This window comes from Athene noctua, chromosome 3 (assembly GCF_965140245.1).
Source record: "Athene noctua chromosome 3, bAthNoc1.hap1.1, whole genome shotgun sequence".
Lineage (NCBI taxonomy): Eukaryota > Metazoa > Chordata > Aves > Strigiformes > Strigidae > Athene > Athene noctua.
Genome location: NC_134039.1, coordinates 64,078,155 through 64,101,158, shown reverse-complemented (window position 1 = coordinate 64,101,158; position 23,004 = coordinate 64,078,155). Strand labels below are relative to the sequence as shown.

The following is a 23,004-nucleotide window of genomic DNA, read 5'->3' as shown; positions in this document are numbered from 1 at the left end:
GAGAAGAAAGGAATGATGAAAGATGATGGGAGCATGCAGAACTTCAAATTTCTGGTGATTCTATTCAGTTCATAGTGTGATTTTCTGCCTGAAAAAGCAATCTAAAGTTCCTGTGTTGGTGTGGCAAGGTTTTGGTAGTGGAATGTTGCAGGGGTGGCCTCTCTGGAATTTGGTCAGGGACTGTCCTGCACTGGACATAGTCAGCTCTGGATGGCTCTGGACCCATCTCAGGCCAAAGCTGAACCTATCAGTGAAGCTGGCGTTGCCTTTATGAAAATGTATTTTAAAAAGGACAGAAAATTCCAGAGAGAGGAGGAGGGAACATGGAGAGAATGAGCGAACAGAGATGGGAGGAGGAAATTAGAGGGAAACAGCAAAACATTGAGGTCAGATGTGCTCCATGGCAGAGCACATATTCATGAAGGAACAAAGCCCATGGAAGACCTACACCAGAGCAGAGAAAAAGAGCAAAGAAGGAGCAACAGAAGGAACCACTATGTCCTGACTGCAGACACCACCACTGCTCCACCATTGCTGCTGCTTGCCACACTGAAGGCACTGCGACCATAACAAAGTGGGAGGAGAAGTGTCTGTTGTGAAGTTGAGCCTGTGAAAAGGTGTGGTGTGTTTTCCCTAAATGTTTTCACACTTTTTTCTTGTTTTGGTTTTTGCTTCTTAATACCTGAAAGAGTAATTAAATATTTATATTAATTTTCAATAAACTAATTTCTCCAAGTCAAGTCTATTCTGCCTGCCACAATAATTGGTAAGTGACCTTGTCTGTATTTCAATCCATGAGCTGTCTTGTCCCTGTTCTATTTTCTCTCGTCATGCTGAGAGTGAGGAGAGTGAGTGAGCAGCAGGGTGGGTGCTTGGCTGTCAGCCAAGGTCAACCTCCCCCATCCGACTTCTTTGATAATTATCTTTTTGGTAATGTTGCTGATTTCTTCAGTCATCCCTAGTCTTAACAAAGAAATGAGCCTTGTTTAGAAGAATCCACCTGTCTAAGCCACAGAGAAGCTAATACTCCTGTAGTGCTCACTGTTGTAAATACTTCAGAGACAGCTTCACATTTGAGAAGACATATTCAGATATGAAGCATTTGATCAACTGTAATGTTGTCCTGTGAACAAAATCACACAAAAGATTCACATGACACTAGCAAAGAAATACTCGTATTCACCAAGGCTGAGACAAATGTGATCTACATGACTCTTCCTAATGTGTCCTCTTGGAAAAAAGTCCTGTTTTCTTAGAAAATGTCATGTTGGGCATCCTCTCTGCAGCTATAAATGATATCAATATTAATAATAATATGTAAATAAATTTAACTTCTCCTATAAGAAAAGACAATTTGTATTACCAAGAGTTGCAAGCTCCAAATTTGCTGTGTTATTATACTCCTTCATGCTTGACTGCTTTCCTAATAATGCAGAAATCAGTATTAGGAACCCTTGTCTATATTCAGTGCAAATGCAGCATCCAACTGCATTTTTTCAAAATAATTAGATGCTTCGTTGAGCACCTAGTTTTAGTCAATTCAGTTGAATGCACGTGTAATTATGATATATCAGAAAATACCGTTTACAGTGGTTTGGGGTTTTTTTTGCTACTAATCAAATTATCAAATAAAATTTTAAAATTTAATTTTGAAACCACTTAGCACTTCTTCTTAGATTTTTTTTGAGTTATCTAAAAGATGACTATTAAACCAAGAACATTAAAACACACAAACCACAAAACTGAATGACACTGTCAATACACAAAAAAACCCAGACAACTAATGTGGCATGAATGAACAATCATGCAAGATTGTGTAAACAAATCCCCTAAATGACAGCTTTTAAGCACGTATTAGCCACATCTAATCAAATACAATGAATATATACCAAGCCACAAAAAAGTAACACAAGCTTTCTCAGCTTTCTATTACCGAGGAAGTTTTGATTCCTGATTCCTTAGTACAGCTTAGAGCAGATTCACTGGGAAGTTTCAAAGCATCTTGGTAGAGTCTGGTTCCCAGACACGATGCCCACATGGTAAAGCCCTTAAAAAACTTCAGGGCAGATGGAATAGTACCTTAAACCCAAGCTTACCATATAGCAATTTACTGTATAAGCTTATTTTAATACTATATTTTATACTTTAAGTTACTTCATTGTTTGATTAGAAAACGAATTTTTCATTCAAAAATGATTTACGAAATCCCAGTTCAGAAGTAGAAATCATGGATAGTTCCAAATCCCTTCTTCATTCAAACAGAAATCTGTTTTCTGTTTTAGATTTCTTGTTCATTGACAGCGACCTCAAACTTTTATGAAAATAAAAAATGTATTTAAAATACTGGAATGTACCTGCAAAATAGCAGTTTTAATATGCTGTCCTTCTTTGTTTTAGATACTAGCATTGAACACAATCAGATTTGATCTTTAAAAACCCAAACAAAACCCCAACAAAATTGCATGCTTCTGTTGCAGACCAGTGCATTTCTAAATCCAATCATCTGGATGACAAGATAAAGATTATAAGGAGTATTTAGCAGGCTGTGAAATATACCTGTTCTTTTCTATAAGTCATAAAAGGCAGGAGCAATACACAATAATATAGTTTAGACAATTAAAATATCAAGTTTCCTACCTTATTCAACAGATTATTAGATCCATCTAAAATGTATTTAGAGCGCAAAGAAATAGTAGTGTGAGCTACCAAAAGTGGTGTGGTTTGTTTTCCCTCTATGCATTTTAACGTAGTTTGCTTATGGGGTCTCAGATTTGTGTCTAAACCTGTTTTAAGGTATTTTATGTCTAGTTCAGGAAGTGAAAGCATTCAGGGGAAAAATGTAGATACATTGTATTTAAAAACACATTGGAGTTAATGAGCATTTCTTGTACATTTACCATTTTTGCAGCATATGGTTAGATGGAATAATGTATGGTTTGTTAAATATGATGACGTGGATGTGAACAGTGTGAGACAAGAAAGTTAAAATTTGAATGGTGACCAAGAACTTTTTAACAAAACCTTAGATCTTTTGGCTGCTTTCAATTTGAGAGAATGCCATTGTAACAGTTGCTTAAGCTGTATAAAAATTTAAAAAAATTTAAAATTTCCCCAGGGAGGTGTTTAAGAGTTGTGTCGACACAGCGCTGAGGGATATGGTGTAGTTGGGAACTGTCAGTATTAAGTTAATGGTTGGACTGGATGATCTTTAAGGTCTTTTTCAACCTAGACAATTCTGTGATTCTGTGAAATTGTTAATATTTATTTCACAGTCTGCATATGAACAGACTTCCATCCTTGGCTAGTGATTGCTTTGGGTTCATGTAAATAGCTTAGAATAATGCCATCTAACTGAGAATAATACAGCTTTAAGAAGTGAATAAATTTAAGTAAAAGTTTTGTACCAGATCTTATAGAACCATAGAAAAATTTAGTTGAAATGACCTTCAGAAGGTATCTTGTCCATCCATCTACTCTGAGACAGATCAGATAGTTAAACTAAATATTTCGTTAACATGGTTCAAAAAAAAAAAAATTTAGTAATGCATATTTCAGAAAAATTATTCCATGCCTCAACGTTTATTTTTTTTTGTCAGAAAGTCTGGCCCATTAAAAATAATTCATCTTGTAATTTAAGCTGATTACTTCTCTTACGTACCACTGGCACACAGAAACAATTATTTCTTCTTTGTTTCTATTTTTTATGTACCACATGACTCCACATGAGAAAAACAGATTCTTGACTTTAGGCTAAATAACCCCAGGTCTTTCTATTCGTCTTTGGAGGTCATCTTTTCTAAGCCTTTCATCATTCTTGCTGATGTCCTTCAGAACCTCTCCAGCTGACCTATGTTTTTCTTGAGTTTTATGACAGAAATCGAACACATTACTTGAGCTTATCAGAGCTCTTGAACAGAAAGGTTATTTATGTATCTTATAGGTTATTTATTTCATTTGTTCTTTTTCAGAACAGAATGACATGTCTGACTCACAATCAGCTTGTGATTCATTACTTACAACTTAGCCCATTGTTTACCCTCATGTATTTATGCAGTTTATTATTTTTGCTTAAGCGCAGTATCTTTTGCTTGTCCCTGTTGACTGCATCTTATTTTTTAAAACCATTTTCTTTAATTTGACAAAATACTTCTGTAGTACAACAAAGAATCAACATCCTCTGTATTTGATATTATTTAAGAGTCTTTCTTAGAGTCATAGAATGGTTTGGGTTGGAAGGGACTTAAAGATCATCCAGTTCCAACCCCTCTGTCATGGGGCAACAAGAAATTCCTCAGATTAACATGCCTCCCAGGTGTGCTATATTTTAGAGACCATAGCAACAACTTAATTGTCAAGGCTGTAAGAACATACCAGCATATTCTCATAATTCTGGAGGTCCTGATTATCTGTTCTGATACTTTTATTGAAATTGAGCTCATGCAGTACCTCTCAAGAGCTCAGTAGTCTGTTAAATAAGCTTTTAACACAGTTGAAGAATCGTTATTACCGCAAAATTCTATGTGGCTTTAAGTCCCATTGAAGTCCATGAGAATGTAAGACATTAAGTAATATCACACAGGTGCCTTCAAAAAAATGTGGCCAGTAATGGATGAAATCACAAGCACTCTTGAGTTAAGCAAACTCCAGAAGTAAAGACAAGTGCAAAATGATCACTAAACTGTATATCAGATACTATCACAGAAGTCAGAAGTTTTTCCTGTGCTTCTCCCTTATTCAGTTGCTGAGGGACACTTTCTCATTTCAGTCATAATCAAAAAACAAATGGCATATTTTGCCTCAGTTTGAAAATTTTGGCCATTTCCAAATGTAAAAAAATGTTTATGTTTACCATGTTTTGCAAAATACTGTTTCTGTTTTTCTGTAATACAGAAGCTCCAAAAAATAATCATCAAGTTTAAGAAAATAAACAGATAAAAATGTTTGGAAGATTAAAGACAAACATCTTCAAAGTTATAAAAGTTTAAAAATAATGGTCTGCCATTCATGGTAGAACAACTTCTGTTCAGTTTTTCATAGAACGCTGAAGCTAAAGAGGTTAAGAGCACCAGATATCCAATGCTTTAGCTTCAGGGTACCACAAACCACTTCAGGCCCTTTGAGCTAAAACCCCAATTAAGGACTTATTAGAGAATGTTCAGGATATCTCAGGATAGGAGGTGAACATGACTAGTGATAAAGTAATTCTGTTTAAGTCACAGGTCTTTTCACTCCTTTATTTATTTTGATTTTAATTTAATTTTCCCTTTACTTTGATCTTACTGAAAGCCAAAAGAAATACATAATTTTTTAAAAAAAAAAATATACAAAGTGAGAATTAATTTTAAAAAGCAGGAAAAAAAAAAAAAAGCTTTTTGTGCTTTTAGTGTATTTGATATATACCAAAAAGTCTGGGTTATCTTAAATTATAATTAATTCTATATATTAAAGTTTTCTCCAGGCTGAAGAATGCAACCATGTCTAGAAAACTGGCACCATTCTCACACTAGCGAAAGCTAAGAAACTTAATAGAAACAGGCTTCCCAGTAACATCTCTTCCCAAGTCTCCTCTTGCTTCCTGATGTACTTGTTTGTTTCCAAAGTATCCCACTACATTATAAATTAAATGCAGTTCTAATTGTCTCAGTGCATTTTGACTGTAAACCTAGTGGGGTGGAGACTGGCTTTTTTTTCACCATTGCATTGTAAAACACAAAAGGATTCCAGTTTATTATGGCATCTATAGATTTCCAGAAGGAGGACAATGATGCCTATGATAATAACCATAGTTAGACTTTCATTCCTGAAACTGAAGAACCTGAATTTTCCCTGGTTCATAAAAAATTCTGTTTAAAAAATCAGAAAAATATTCTCAGGTTTTAAAATGTTTCATAGAAAAGCAATTGCTTCCTTCAGTTAATGAAAATAACAGAGCAAGGAACACTTTACTATTTTACAAGTAAAACTTAAATAGCTCTTACAAAAATAGTTCTATTTATCTGTGCTCACACAATTGTACCCTTTAATAAGCTCTTTTAATGGCCTCCTTGAAAATATGTGCCTAGATTCCTGTCCACTGTCATCTCCATCTGAAGTACATGTACCAAAATTCACATGCAATGAATGGACATGGAAACAAATGCTCCGATATTAAGTACGAGCACTTAAACTATTAAACACTTCAGTGATGCCATTTTGTTTTTAATTACATTGTACCTATGAATGTTGTGCTTTTCTTGCAGAAATAGCTTAAGATATTCCTGGTTTTATACCTGTGTTTGTAACAAAAGATCCAGTGCTTCTGAAGTGCTGGAGTTTCCTTTCATTGTCTTACTCCCAGGATATGTGTCACACTATGAAGTGCTAAGGCTTGGACAACCGGCCCAAGCCAGAGTTGACCTATAGATGAATCCTGTGTATTTTATAACTGATAACCATTGTGCTAGTAGGTATTGTACTAAGTTATAACAACCCACTTATGCTGATGTAAAAAGTGCTAAAGCATTGAAACACTGAAGCCTGAACAACAGGCCCCAAGCTGAAGCTGCTAACTTAGTCAGTAATCATTAACAAAGTATGTAAACTCGCTAGTGAAAGATGCAGCTTAGACAGAATATAATCAGCAGTGAGGAGAGAATGTACCCAACTTCCCTTGTTTAGCCTTGTTCAAGGCTGAGAACCCAAGTATCTGGCCTTGTTAGAAACTCCCTTCGTTTCCCTCCCCGAGCCCTGGCCAGGCTTTGGGTGGAATCCAACAGGAGAATGAAACCAGAAATTCTCCGCTCAAAACAAAGGTGCCAGCTATTCTGGCTTGTCGATCTCTGGTATATAAGGCTGGGCCTGTTTGCAGGGACTTTGGCAGCCTCACCTATGGGGGACGCACCGCGTAGGATTTCCCCCTTGCCGGGACAGGCTCTCCAAACCCTCGCTGTAACCGGGGCTGCCCAGCCACTGCGGGGCTGGATGATGGTAACGTGTGCAAGTGGTGATGTGTCTTTCTTAATCACTATTCTCCCTCTTGTGTAGTAATGATTTGATCCATTACCCTGTATTTTCCTATTTGTTGCTTTAAGTGCAGTATTCTGCCTTTTCTTACTGCATGTTTTCTGTACTACACTGTTACATTACTTAGTTATCACTAGTAGAATACGCCTCCTCTTTTCACTCTGGTGTCTGAGTTTAATTGGTGTCCTTAATCAGCAAAACATACTAACATTTCAACTCCTTGGGAAACTATATAAATAAAGATTTATTTTTGCATTAGCCTTCTTAGGCAGTATAAGCTTATAAGCATCAGTGAAGGAAGCACAAACTTCTATAGCTTGTCAGACAGCTGAGGTTTTAGAATCAAGAACAATATTTCAACATTCTTAGAGCTAGGGAGTATTTAATTTAAAATACAGAAAACCTGCTATGCAAAGAGGTAACAAATATCCATTATTGTTCATCTCTACAGAAGGCTTTTGGATAGCCGTCTCATTTGAAAACAAAACCCTATTGCTAAGCATATTAGCTAAGAACACAACCACAGAGCAAGCATACTTAATGACTGTATTAGACTTAGAAAAGAAAAATGTCTCATTCTAAACGAAGAAGCAGACTTAATACTGGCAAACAAAAATCTAACCTGCAGTATGTGTGATGATTTTATTAACAGGAAACCCTTGAAACCAGTGGAAAGACTAACACTGATGTGAAACAGCTTTGGGTCAGGTTCCAAAATTTACACTGACTCTTTATATTCTATTAGCATCTGTCTTCCTGATGCTCAAAACACCAGCAAGTTCTGAAGTAGCCAGTAGGCACAGGAACTATTCCTTTGTGAGAGACTCCACGTATCATGTATCACCTTCCTTTGCAAGAAAAGTTGGACATTTTCAGACATGTTTTAGACTTGCTAAACCACATAATTGCCACAAGCAGAGATGTCTCCAGAATCACAACAGTGGACACCTTCTTCACTCCCTTGCCTACATTCAGCCTCTTGCTTTTCCCTGGACCCTCTCCCATTTCTTTTTCTCATCCCCTAAATATAGGAGAAAATTGTCTCCCGCTCAGAATGAGTCTTTCTTCACCCACTACTCCATTAGTGAGTTATTTAAAGCTGGCTTCTGCTAGTCAGGGTGCCAGTCATGAATCCGCTCTGTGAGTGAGCTACCGAAATACCAGCAACAGCCTGTGAAAGTGTTCCACTGCTATCATAAAACTTGTACAATCTACAACCTATACAATTTAGTCTAATAAAAGGTTTATCCTCCTCTGCAAATCTTGCTTCTTAAATTACCATAATGTACCCATTAAATACTTATTAAATGTATGCTCTATTTATTTTTACATCCACATAAGCTATATCCATGTAAGTGAGGTTCAATTACATGGAACACTAATGTAATACAAATAGGGAAGAATTACTTATTTTAATACTTCATATATATATTTATTTCAAAAGATGCTAATTCTGGCCTCTGCATTTCAGGTTTGCCAGCAGTGATAAAAAAACTCATGTTGAGTTCATGACTGTCCTTTACAGAAGGAAAATCACTTAAGCACAGCACTTTGTAGTGAGAAGCATGTTATAATCACATGATTTCTTATTGATTCATTGCACATGAACTATGTTTATAAAGATGCAATTAGTCAAAATGCACTCTTGGAAATAATCTAGAAATTATTAAATATTTATATTGTAATAATTTCAGTAATTTTAATAAATCTGGATTTTTAACATCTATTAGCCTATCAACAAGCAACACATCATTTCAGATGTATTGTAAAGGATCTCTGCCGCATAACTGACTGAATTTGGCCTGTATCCATAATAGTCTACTAAAAAATGAAATGCTGTCATCAAAGCAAGTTAAAAGAGTGGAAAAGGGCTGCCTTTAGCTGTGGAGGTATTTGAAATACTTTCACAACAGCTCTCAAATGAAATGAAAGCTGTTCCTTTTTGAGGAACTCCTTTTGAGTTAGAATCATATCTAACGTTGTATCAGCAGCCTGTGAAATGTCTCATGCTGAACCTGGAAAACATTATACCAAGACAGCTGCTAATGGAGTTAGCCTGTATTCCTACAGGACAATTATCTAGCTATTGTTTGCTAAGATATCCGAGGAAAATAAGGTCAAACAGATAGAATATTCAATATTATTGCTTATGGATTTGGCTATCATTGCAATTTAGTTTTTTCAAATCACATTTGAAAATCTTGCCCAGTATTTTCAAATGGCTCCAAAAATTTGAAAAAAACCCATGAGCTTGAGGTTAGTTTCCCAACCCATTCAGTTTCCTGCCTTATTAAGAGAGGTTGTCAGGAACTCCCATGACTAGGTATTGATTTAATATATAATGCTTCTATTTCTGAAAGCTTTGATTGAGTGTCTTATGTTACATATATTTTCGATGCACTGGGGGAAGTTTCGTCTTGCTGAAGTGAATGGAAAGTTTTCATTATTTTCAGTGGGATCAGAATTTCAGTTGTATTTGGGGCTTTTAAGAATTCCTAAACTGGTTAGAAGCATGGGCAACTGTTATGTGAGGACCCTCTTTGCAAACCTCCCCATTTCAAAACACAAGTTCAAGAAATAAAGCTACCATGTTGTTTTTATCAGTTTTCATTTAGTAGGGAAAGCTTTAAACATGGTTTATTGAAAGTCACACATCAAACCAATGTTAAGAATTCTCGTTTGGGGAGGTTTTGGTTTGTTGTTTTTTTTTTTCCTCTGCAGAGGTATTATTTTTTACTATGATATGTATAAATTGCAGCACATTTAAAGATTACTGCAAGTAGCATGAGAACATACAGTACATACTTACTGGAACATTAAAAATCACCTTCTGATGTAATGTAATTCAATACATTGTTCATCCAACTTCTCATATTGACTATAATATTCTGCTGTCAGAAACTGGATAATTTCTTGAAGAAAAATAAATAACTGGAAAGATGACTATCATTAAAAAACAGTTTTAGAAATTAAAGAAAAACAGATTTCAGGCTAAATTTCTGACAGACCCAACACTTATTCTGTCAACACATAAAACTGGGATATATCTTCTTTTATGAAAATTCTGCTCCGCTTTCATTTTTCTATTTTGATTATACACAGGACAGCACAGACAAAACTCAAATTCCTCTAGGTTTGAGATGACTTTATGAAATAATTTAATAGTAAATTTAGAAAAGGGAGCTGGGAACAGAAGCAGTAAAAGATGAGAGAAAATGAGAAGATCGAGTAACCACTTAAATTAGGAGTGCAACTTGAGGTTTCCAAATGATTTTAATTTAATTCATCTATAATGTATAAGCTTTCCATGATTTCACTTCACCGTAATTATAATTGCTAAGCAGATCTTTCCCAGACATGAAAAAAAAAGAAACAGAAAAGAGTAGGTTAAGGCAGAATTGCCTCACTTTGAACTCTCTCAAATTTTCCAAGTTTTTTACTCAAGGAGCTCTACAAATGTTTAATTCCTGATTGTATCCTTCACTGCTTTTTTTGCTGATAAATTTTTGTTATCAAAACTGTTGTTTTCATAGAGTCAAAAGAGAGGAGAGATTCCACCAGAAATGCTCATTTCACAAAACTTAAAATAGTGTAAAAATAAACTTGATTTCTCCAAACCTTTTGATGGAAACAAAGGACATAGGCTGAGAAGATTGGTGCTGCTTGCCCATCTGCTCCGCTGTAGTTGGCTCTTCAGACAGCCAGATCATTAGTCCTCCAAGTAATCAGGTGTGCTTAAATTCCCAGCTCCACCTTAGCTCTGGCTGTGGGCTATTTTTATCATGCCTGTATGACAAGGTCTTAATAATATTTTTGCTTATAACCAAGCATGCTACATTAATACCCAATGGAAGGTATAGGATTAAAATTTATTGAGAGCAGCAACAATCAGTGAAACCTGTTCCAGAAAGGTTGTCAACAATGAAAATGAGTACAGAACATAAATGTCAATAAATCCCTCTCTAGAGGCTTTCTGAACATGCATGGATTTTAATTCCAATTTTTGAACTGAATTTGAATTCCAAGTGTAACTAAAACACTTCAGACTTAAATAAATAGGAGGGTGGTTGTGAAGGAAAAGATTTAAAGGTAGAGAAAGGAGAAAATTATTTTCAGTGGGACTTTTTTTAAAGTCACTAAGTGATGAGAAACAACAAAAACTGTCCCAGATAAGCAGGATTACGAAGACGAGGGCTCGGTCCCTGCCGGCAGTAGCTATCCCCTTCCAAGAGGGCTGGAAGACGGCGCGGCCTCGGGCCTTCCCCAACCGGCAGCCCGAGCTGGGGGAAGACCAAGGGGAAGGCTGGGAGGGGGCCACCCGCAGGGCCGGCGCAGCTCCGGCAAGCGAGCCAGCGCCGCCGCGGCCGCCGGAGAGCGCCGCCGCGGGGCGGGAGGCCGCACGGCCCCGCCCCTCCCCCGCCGCGCGGCCCCGCCCCTCCCCCCGCCCGCGCGGCCGCCGAGGGCGGCACCTCCCACCCTCCGCAGGGCGCGTGCTCGCTCCGCCCCCTGGCGGCGCCGGCGGCGGGTGCTGCCGGTGCGCATGCGCGGGCCGCCCGGGCATGCTCGGTGGGCGGCGGGCGCGCGGAAGCGGCCGGCGGGCGCGCGTGTGTCGGAGCGGCGGTGTTCCCCGCCCCGCGCTGCGAGACAGGTACGGCGGGACTGCCGCCCTCCCCTTCCCCGGGGCTGAGGCGAGCGGGCCGGCGGGCTGCCGAAGAGGGGTCTCTCGTAGCCCGAACACGCCGCCGCCTTCACCTGGTCCCTAGGCCGCCGCCGCCGCCCCGGCGGGGCAGAGCCCTCGGCCTTGCCTTGTGCCCGGTGCTCTGCGGGGCCGTGCTTTCCCCTGTGAGACCTGACCTTCCCTTGCGCCCTCCTTCCCTCCCTGAGCTACCCTGCACTCGGTCTCTGCTGGGGGAACTGAGTCCCCGCTTTGAAAAGCACAGTGCTTACGTATTGGAAGCTCCTTTTCTCCCTTCCCTTTCCTCTTAGTTTTTTTTTTTTGTGGTTTGTTTTTTTTTTTTTTTTTTCTTCTTAGGCACTGAGTGTACTGAAATTTAAGAATCCATTTTCCTCAGGTAACCTTTGGCCTATTGCTCAATATTAGATTAGTAAATTTTAATCTGAAATTAATAAAGGAGATTTTGGATTGGGTTGGGGTTTTTTTGAGAATTCTAGTTGTATTCTAGTGAAAGTTAAGTGCCAGCTGTGTCAATAAGAGTGAGAATAGCCTACGACGTACTTCCAGGAGTGCCTGAAGATCTGCAGCAACAGCAAGCAGATGCCTTGCAGCTAAGGAAATGTGTCACGATGCTGACTTTGTTTCTCCGTTTAGTTAGATGATGTGGTGTTTTCTCCTCTTGAGAAGTCTCAAGGAAATTACAAGATAATCTAGACTTCAATTACAAAAAATCTAGACTTCAAACTTTTTTCTTCATGAATGTCCTTGTTTTCATTAAGACTGCTCTATGACAAAAGATTTCTCTTGTGACTACAGGTTGAGTTTATGGTAGTTCTGTACCCTCTGCTTTGTTCAGTGGTGTAAATATTCATTTTTATGAGAAAATTTTGCATAAGCTATATAAACAGTGTATGACTGTGTCTACATACGTGTGTGCATTTAAAGTGAGGCATTGCCAATTTCATAGTTGGTTTAACTTTTGCACAGTTAGCCCAAATATTGCACTGACTAACATTAATGTTTACAGGGGCTTCAGATATCTACTGTTCTGACTAACCACATCAGTAAGATGCTGATACTTTTGGCTGTTCCTTCATTCTTCATGAAACTTTGGGGAGCTTTCCTCCAGTGGTCCCCAGAATTATGTGTTTTATTCTCCAGTTTAGAGAATGAGTTTATGTGTGTCTCTGCAAGTAGCATCTGCTTTGATAGATAAGGAGTCTCCTCATGCCTCTGACTGCTACAGCTTCCTTTTCCCAAAATGACATTAATCGCCTTTATGTCATTTTCATCTCTCACTGAAGTATTTCTTGGTTGTAGAAAAAAGAGTAATCTTTCCAATTTACCTCGCATCTCTTGTGTTTTCTTCACTTTTGTCTCCAAAGCAGATCTCAGTTCTTGAAGAAAAGTGTTCTAGAGGAGGCTGCAGAGGTATAGTCCATTCGTTGTAGTGAGAACTAGTCAGGACCCAGTAGTGTCTATCTTTGGCTTGAGCAAAAGCTCAAATGTTGAGTGAATCTGAGTAATCAAGGCAAAGAGGTGTTAATTACATGCTGTCCTGTGCACTGGATTTTGATGTACTATGATGATAAACTCTAAGATGTGATAAACTAACAGAAAAACAGATCCAACTTTGATTTCCTCCTTCATGAAGTTAATTCTGGAGTTAAGATGGAGAATATAGTGTACTTATTTTTCAGTCTTTTTTTTTTTTTTTTCAGGATTAATGGCTTGCAGTTTTTACAATGGGAGTTCTATTGTCTGTAATATTTTCAATTTTTGGCAGTATGAACCAAAAGTGGTAAAGCTTGTCTTGCATCTTATTTATAATTTAGGGTGCTATCAGTGGCTCAGTTTCATTTTTTTTAATATTTTTCTTTTAAATATGTCTTGAATTTTTACTGAAGGAAGAAGCAGAATTGTAATGTTTCAGAGAACTAGATGTGGAAGACAAATATGGTGGACTTATTTGTCAAATAAAAACAGTGGAGAAAAGTCTTGTTTTGTGATCTCTTTCTCTTCTTTCAGAACATGCTTGTTTCTCTTGATCTGGGAGGAAAAAACCAAGATACTAACTCTGACTGTCATTACCGTATTTTCCTTATATTACTTGTTCCTCATATGCCCTCACATATGATATCTACAGGACATCATTCCATTACTAGTAAAATGAGTTTTCTTTTCATTTGTTATCATCTGTGAAAGTTCACTTGAACTCACTGAATCCTAGAAATTCTCCTTGCTCAAAAGAATTCAGCAGCTTGTATATTTAGAATGTACATGGAGTGATTCCCAGTTCTAACAGGAGATTGACTTGATCCATCTGTCATGGCTAATAAGCTGTTTTCCACTGCTAGAATGTTCCCTGAGGCTTTAGACTATTATAAGGCATGTTGGTACCTTTAGTTTGACAGTGTATGAGAACATTTTTATATCCTGAGCTTGCTACCTACAGCTTTTTGTACTGAAATCTTTCAGAAACTTCGTACTTTTACTGTGTTAGTTGGCATACAAAATTTGGCTATTTCATGTTGCTCAGAGAGGCATGGAGGAAGGGGAGAACCAGTGATGGATTGTCTTGATGATAAGAACAAATTTGCCTTTCCTATGTGGTTTTTCTTTTGTTCCTGTCTTTCAGTCATGTTGGGCTGGTGTTCATGACAACAGTTCATTGTGGCTGTGTGTTGTTAACTTCACTTGCAACTGCAGGATTAAGAAGCTGTGGTTTCTTAATGATTTTCAGTGTGCATTTAAGGGTGATATAATTAAACTGAGAGTTTAAATTCTGGTGGTATTACAAACATAATTTAAGATTATTTTTTGTTTTAAGTCAAAGTTTTGAAAGTCTAGGGAAAAAAGATGTAAGGCTTTCACAAAAAGATATGATCAGATTCTTCCTACCACCCTATTTTGCAGCCTAAAGCTCAGAAATTACAGTCTTTAAAACTCTTGTAGAGCCACTGTCTGATTCTGTAAGTGCATAAGCCTTGGGGTGTGTACTTTGTGTTAAACCCTGAAGTTACCAGGCTCTCAGAGCTTGTATCTGGGGTGTGCTACACATAAAGGAAATGCTGATGCTTTTGCTTTCTGTGTGAACTGCTGAAAAGACTGGGAGCCTGAAAGCTTGTTTCTTGTGCATGCACCCCAGACCATACCTAGCTGCCTAATTCAGATCTGTAGAAGCTTAAAACTCTTAAGCTGCAAGCGAGAAGGATAAGGTAAAGTCCTTCAGATGTATTATAGGAATTTTTCTCATACTTCTGGACCTAGAGATAGAGGCATTTTGTGACTGAAATATTTTGGTGGAATAATGTCCTTGTGCCAGAATAAAAACAAAGTGACTGCTTATTTTTGTTGAAGGTTAACCCTTGCTCAGAGCCATTTCTACTAGGCAGTTGTTTTCTAGTGTACTATTTAAGATGTTTTTTATGCTTTTGAAATATATGTTAATATTCTGTAGGCAATTAGGACAGAACTAGTGTGTTGTGTATTGTTCCACTGTCAGAAATTTAAGGTCTAGAAAATTAGTAGGCAGAAAATCCAGGATAGGGCAGAGCAGCACATAGACATCCTCAGTGTTACATTTTTATAAGCAGTGTTATATGCTTAATCAAATATATATCACTTTTTCTTTCAGGGTGTTACTTATGGGTTCTCATATAGTGTTCATACTTTCAAATAATTATTTGCTTTTGACAATTATTGAGCTTTTTGGTTGCTCTCCATATTTTCATCACTTTCAGCTACTGGAATACAAAAGGTGTTTGTAGCTTGCTGCATTCTTCCTTCTACTCTGTGTGTGTGTGTTGTGCATCCATCCTGCTTCAGCAGTGTCCCATGATGCTGTATGCCTTTCTTGCAGCCTCTTTTTTTAAACACCCATCCTTATGAATAGTTCTGTTTATGCCACTTACAGGCTTCTTGAGCAGCAGACTGAAGTTGGAATGGTCCTTGTTAGTGTTATGAAGTCAGCTTTTTGAGAACAACAAAGACACTTGACAGACTTATTTTCACTTGGTTGCTATTCAGTAGAGTTTGAACACCAAGGACAGCACTAAAGGTAGCTTCATGTAGATTTAGGAAGCCAGTGCTGTATCAGTTTGGTTTTGAAAATTAACTTTTGTAGCTCTTAGAACAAGAATCTGGGAGCTTCAGTGGTTAGCAGTTAAAATACATGTTATATGTACAGAAGTTTAAGAACTGGGAAAGAAAAAATCTTGTTTTCTACTTGAATGTTATTTACATAAATGTCCTAAATTGTAGGAGTATGCAGTAAGTAAATAATATGGGCAAGTCCCACTGTATCAGCCTACATATGGCTCCTTTTTAGGAATTTTCCTTTGTAACCTTGAAGGTACACGTGGAATATTATTTGTCTTATTGAAATAAATAGCAAAAACTCTTTTTAAATGAAGGCAAGGGAGCTGCAGAATTTAAGACTAGTCATTGGAGAGAGATGAGTTACTAAACTTCAGTTCCTTTCTTTGTTTTGTTTTAGCTATGTTTGAATTGTAACTAAATGCATCTTGCTGTTAGACATCTTTGTGGGGAAAAAAACCCCAGAAAAGTCTATCTAATTGTTCAAATAGAGTCACAGAGAACAACATAAAAAAAAAAAGAAAAAAAAAAGTGTTACTCTGTTATGTTGTACATTTCCCTAGCTCATTATAGTGTTGCTGAATGAAGATCAATATTACTGATTAACTTTGAAGTTGACTATTTCTAGGTGGAATAGATCAGCTTCTCAGTGTGAAGTGATACTTTGAACTGAAAAGCTTTGTAAGACTCCTAGTTGCTCTTTTCACTAGAGGCTTGAAATTCTAATAAGCTAATGATGATGCTATCATGCTTTCAAAACATAAAGGCCTAATTTTTAGCATCAGTTAGTAGTATTTTACAAGAATTTTAATACTTTAATAGTTAAAGCAGTCAAGAGAGATGGAACAGCATCTGCATCTCTGCACCAGGCTTTTGCTTCTCCTTCAGCACAAGCAGAAATTGAAACCTGCCTGGTATTGTACCTCCCAGTTGTATGCTGTGGTCAGTTGATGGTGGCTGGCCACCAAGTGCCCACCAAGCTGCTCTGTCACTCCTCTGACTCCACAGAACAGGGGGAGAAAATACAATGAAAAGCTCGTGGGAGGGAGATCACTCACCATTTATCATCATGGGCAAAAGAGACTTGGACTTGGGGAAACTAATTTCATTTATTGCTGATCAAATCAGAGTAGGATAATGAAAAATAAGAGCAAATCTAAAATCACCTTTCTCCTCCCCCTGAGCAGTACAGGCGGATGGAGTATGCGAGTTGTGGTCAGTTCATAATCCATAATTTCTGTCACTTCTTCCTCATGCTCTTTCCCTGCTCTGGCATGAGGTCCCACCCACGAGAGTGACAGTCTTTCATGAACTTCTGTGATGTGGGTTCTTCCCATAAGCTGCAATTCATGAACTGCTCCAGTATGTGTTCTTTCTGTGGGGTGTCACTGTATATTATTGGATATATTTTAGATATATATACTGGGTCTGTCTGGGGCGGATTTAACTGTCTTTGTAGCAGCGTGCATGGTGCTGTGTTTTGGATTTGTGACTAAACCAGTGTCGACACACCAGTGTTTCAGCTGTGGCTGAATAGCACTTCGCAGCACCAGGGCTTTCTCTCTTTGTCCCTCTGCTTCCCCCAGCAAGTAGGTTGAGGTTGGACAAGAAGTTTGGAGGTGACATAGCTGGGACAGCTGACATAAATTGTCCAGAAGGACATTCTACATCATAGAGAGTCTTACTGAACAGTAAAAACTGTGGGGTTTTTTTAATCAGGCCTTCTAAGGGAGCTGTTGGTCAGAGGATGTCAGGGCACTGGTTTGCTTCTGGGAGATGGTGAGTGATTGCCCTTGAATCGCTTGTTTTGTGTTTTCTGGGGGGTATTTTTTTCCCCTCCTCTTTCCTTCACTTACTAAACTGTCTTTATCTCAACCCATGGTTTTTTTTGCTTTTACTATTCCTATTCTCTCCCCTGTCCTGCTGTGGGAAGATGAGTGAGTGGCTCTGTGAGTGCCTATGGACTGGCCAGGGTCAACCCACCACAATAGTGCAGTCAGAAGGTAGAACTCTTGTCCAATGCATTCTACAGCTCCCTGGTGAGGTTATGGCTGGACTGAAAAATGTCATGCATGTTGACATTTGACCCTTAATTAATGTGGTGTCCCCCCCCCCCCCCCCCCAAAAAAAAAAAAAAAAAAAGGCACCAGCATTGAACCCAAAATTGGTTGACACAGTTTCTAGGGAGTCTTATGGATGTTGTTACATCTTTCTAGCTCCTTGGCCATTGGATCTTATGAAGGAGAAGGGTGTTGAGATTTGTGAACCCTTGTAAGAATTTAGTATCTGCTGTTTCATACCAAGTAACTGATATTAGATAATACTTCAGTTTTACCCCAGTAAGAGTGAGATTTTTCTTCTGTTTTATGATGTGTTGAAGCTCCCTGCCATGCTGTCCATTCCAGGTGATTGTTGATCATCTTGTGTCTTCTGGGTTACTTTCTCTTGAGACAAAAGACTCTCAAAAGCTTAAGTAATTAGGTTTAAATTTGTCATTTATTTGTTTGAGGTGTAAGCTAACACATTCTACTTTGCAATTGGGACAGATTACACAGATACTGTTATGGATAATTACTGTAGTGAAGGTTGGTAATTTGTAACTGTAGCTAACTCTTGTCCAGTTATCTGTCCCTACATGAATTCTTTCTGCACATATCCTAGATAATAAACTTTGAGTCATGTAGTGAAACTCTCAAATTTATTAATCAGTATTTGGTAAGCTATGTCTGTTGCGCAAAATCTGTTGCATTTTGAGTAGTGGTGTTTCCTGGATCCTCTGTGTATTCTGAATGTTGTATGACCTCCTTATTTCATGCACAATGGAAAGTTAGAGAGAAACAAGTTGCTTGTTGACTTACATTGTAGATTAGGGGAATATGTATTGTAAGCAGTGAAGATGCATGGCGATGTGGCCTTGTTATGCTCCTGCTACTCAGTGTCCTGAGTTCTTGGGGCTGCTTAGTATTTTGGAGTAGATAAGCACTGGTTTTCAAAGTCTAAGTTACAATTTAAAATAAGACCCACAAGTCAGGCACTAATGGTTTTCCTATTTGAGATATGATACTTGTTAGACTTGGTAGATGTATTTTGCTTTTAAATGCTTAGTTTATTGCCTAGATACAGTAGTTTAAGAAACCAGAGGTTCTTTTGCTGTTACTGCTTTTTAACTCTTAAATGTTAAGGAAAAAAGCTGATATTGCTAGTGAAAGGTTAAGTAGTCTTCTAAGAATTGCAGATTTTAAATGAATGTTTCCTATGCCCAACATTCACTTGCTACTGTACATGACTAAGTAAAAGGTGCAGTCTGGGAAAAGCAACAAGAGACAGGTATGTAAACGGGAAGCTAGGAGAAAAATAAAAGCCAGTCATTCTATAATAGTCATTTTGGCTGAGAGATCCTTGAACCAAAGTATTTTAATTTATAGGATTCTCATTAGTGAATGTGAATTCTTGATAATATCTGTTAGACAGGGGTAATACCACAAGGGAGTTTTCTGGAAAATGAGAAAGAAGAAAGGATGGTCATTCACAACTAGAGAAATAGTTATGACTATTAAGTGAAGTCGGATATCTTTGGATACTGGAGTGACAGTAGGGTGGAATTTTGAATTTTCTGGGGATTAAGGTGGTTTTTTTCTTAAAGAATATCTATAATTTTGCTGAGTATCTGCACCTATCTTCCCATTTCACAATGGCTTCTCATTTCCATTTAATTGTAAGCGAAAATTTTGTAAGAATTCAGCCTGCTTGGCACTGAAAAACCACTTCTGAAGTGAAATGAAAATGTAGTTTAAGCTTTTAAGTAGAATACCAAGTTTTTGTGTCCATCCAAAAGGATAGGAAATACTTTTTTTTTTTTTATTCTTCACTGTCATTTAAAAATTGCTAAAACTTTGTCTGAAATTAGGACTGGGGCTATAATACTACCAGCTGGGTTTTTAGAAAACAGAAAGCATTTCTTGTTTAGTTTGCTAGAAGTTGCTGAAAACAGAAGGTTGATAATGCTTTGACTTTTCTGTAGATACCTGCTTTAAATAAAAATTGTACAACAAAAAACAAGATACCCCAAGAATGACATGACCACTTCAGAAAATATAACAGTAATTACTTATTGATCGATCACTTTCTTACATTTCGCATATGTGTAACCACTATAATAGCTGAGTTTTCCCCAGTCTCAATATTGTAACAGTGATGTCACCAAGAATTCATTGACTTTTAGCACAGTGAGAGCAAACAATAGACAAATCATACATTTCTTAGCTTTTTTCTAGTGCATTTAGTGTTTAGCATTTGTAGATGCCAATTGGATTTTCTTTATTCTTTAGTTGCTACATCAATAATTTGTTTTAGTCTGTACATAAGCATTTTTTGTTTGTTGTAAATTAAAATGACAGACATTTTATGCAGTTAAATTATTCTATAGGGAAACAACTGTATATAAAGACTATACATGACCTGTGCTGGGGAAGGGGTAATTCGAAGTCTCTGCTTGGTTTTTAATGTACATTTCTGTACATAAAATATTACATTGTTTCCATTACCTTTTGCATTCATATATAAAGTAATACTTGTTGCCATGTGCAGTGTTTTGGAATATTTGCAAAATAATTTGGATGACTGTCTATTGCCAAGGAAATGTTCCTTCCTGCTATTCATGGTACTAAGAGATGAGGCCAATCCCTCTAAAGATTTTTAGTCTTACATAATTAAACCTATTATGAAATAGATAAATATTCCTGAGTAAACTGCAACTTCTAGTAACTCTTAATTCAAGAGTCTTATCATTTTGGTTTAGATAAAGCAGCCATGCCTGTTCAACTGCTGAAGATCATTAAAGGAAAACCTGAGACTCCACTACCAAGCCATTTGCAGAAAGAGGATTTGAAACATTTGCAAGAAGGCTTTGATCATACCAACAAATACTTTCAGGTAACTTACTAATGAAAGAATTTCAGCTTCCTTTGAAATAGATCGTAGTATATTTATAAGGGTTCTCCATATTCCAGCTCAGTTGGTGACTTGCTGCAGCTGTGTGCCTTGTGTGCATCTGTTGAATACCATTAAGTAACATGAAATTATGACCCTGTTGAACTTTGTTGCATGTTGCTATTGACTTCACTGATTCACAGTTCTGCCCCTTCCTCTTACATTGTCGGACTTAAATGTTATGAGGTTTTCTTTTCTTAGTTTCTAAATTCTGAAGCTGTTTAAAAACACATTAATATGTAGAAGGCTATGCTGCAAATGGAAGGATTGAGGGAGGTTAAGTGGGTTTGTTGGGGTTTTTTTGTTTAAAAATAGTAATAAGCACCACCATCCTGTTAAAGATCAGATTTTAGTGTAATGACTTCTCAAGCAGTTTTCTTTTCTTGTATGAAGCAACGCAATATCCAGTTTCATGAAAAGAGGACTCTGTAGCAACTACCTGCATTAAAATACGATTAGGTTTTTTATCATTACCAAGTATGCATTTATATTTTACAGTAGTCACAAACATATTTCAGATTGGAAGATCCTAATGTACTAGTGAAATGCAGAAATATATTTTTTCATCCCGAACATAGGTACGCTCTGTAAAATGCAGTGTCCATTCTTGAGGACTTTCTTTTTTAACTTGTTTAACATTTTTTGTGAATGGTTCTGAAAATCCTTTTAATCATCCCTGACACTCAAGTGACAGGAAATCGATACCATCCCAGTCTTGCCTTCAGTCTGTTACAAGAAAAAAAAAAGGAAATTAAAAAAAAAGCTAATTCAGTAGAAAACCTTAGGTGGCTTGAATACTTAAAAAAATGGCACAAATATTTTAAAACTTTGAGCTGAACTGGCCTAGTGATTTTCTGTATCCAAAATTCATTTTTGCTTCCCAGTTCCAGCTCTAGCGCTTATCTGATCCTGTGATTGGATTTATTCTGGCAGAAGACTATCCATATTGATGGATAGAGAATAGTTCTCTGCTGCTCTTACTCTCTGAACTGGTTCATTATGGTGTCAGAAAGATGCCAGGAGTAGTGCAATTAGGTAAAACAAAGGGGCAAACCTGCCCTTTTTGGAAGCAGGCAGCAGTAGAGTGTGATAGGAGGTGATTTGACTGAGAATGATCCAGCCTCCCTTTGGTCTTGTAAAGGAACAAATGGAAACATCAATAACCAAAGCTGCTAGTAAACAAGGTTTTTATTCCTCAGGGTGTAGTTTTCTGTCCCCATTCACCTGCAGGGCATACAGACTTTCCAGCTTTTAAGACCTATGTCTGCAAGCACCCCTGATATGGAAGAACAGGGATTCTTGTTCACAAAGGATATGTTAGAAGCAGACAAGAACGAGTTGTAAATTAAAAAATGTTTCTGCCAAAATAAATGTTTCCATTAGGAAAGCATAACAGTTATTGCCAGACTATGATTTAAAGCATACATGCAGTGTTATAGCTGACTTCTGAAAGAGAAGGTGTATAGAAACTCTTTCTCAGACTTCTGCCTTATGTTAAGAGAACTTCATGCTGCTGCTGGCATGGATTAGTAGATGACTAAAAAAGCTTGGCATAAAAACAGTGCAACCAAGGAGCTGATAAAGCTGGTGCTAATGCACCATTAAATATGTAGGAAAATCCGGTTCTGCAGGCTGAGCTTGAAGCGAATTTTAGAATGCACTGATGTTAGGTTATTTTGGTTGTGGCACAGCACACTGTCACTCTAGACCTGCTAAAATAGGGATGAGGTCTTGCTTTGAGGATGGAGGGATGGGAGGATTTTTCTAAGCGTGTTGCGGGAAACAACAGAAAACATCCAGGATGCTTCTGTCTGGTCTTGTGTGCCTCAGCCCTTTTGTTCTTCAGAAACTTTGCTGTTTTCTGTCATCCCTCTGAACAATACAAATTTTAATTTAAATTTGTGGGAACACAGCACAACCAATGTCCATACATCCTTAGTCATGATGTCTATTAAGTGAACCTGATATCTTCTCCCATTAATTATTCATTGTCATTAATTAATCATTGTCTGGATTTTGCTGTGGCAAAGCTGAATCAAACCTGAAAATCAGCTGCCAAATCAGCTGTTGGACAAAACTGAGGCTGCAGCAACGAAAGAGGCAGATCCACTAGAGGAATGCAGATCGTTTGATAGTAATACTAGTGGCATATGGAATGGAGAAGGTTTTGGAGGAAGTTTTTCTATGGGCTCAATAAGCAGTGCAGGTTTTGTGGGGGAAGAGTGAATTTGAGGTTTTGC

General features: G+C 37.7%; 1 protein-coding gene across 3 annotated transcripts in view; it reads left to right on the top strand.

Moving 5' to 3' along the window:
• The first annotated feature begins 11,547 nt into the window (after positions 1–11,547).
• The window catches only part of POT1 (protection of telomeres 1), an 85,448-nt gene continuing 73,991 nt past the window's right edge, over positions 11,548–23,004 (top strand). For 2 of the 3 annotated variants that reach the window (XM_074903202.1, XM_074903201.1), the window contains exons 1-2: positions 11,548–11,650; positions 20,574–20,707. In XM_074903202.1, the coding sequence (XP_074759303.1) occupies positions 20,585–20,707 (123 nt within the window). In that variant the 5' untranslated portion in view covers positions 11,548–11,650; positions 20,574–20,584. Of the gene's footprint in view, positions 11,651–12,746; positions 12,859–20,573; positions 20,708–23,004 lie in introns of those variants that run through there. The other variant, XM_074903200.1, reaches the window with a different exon arrangement.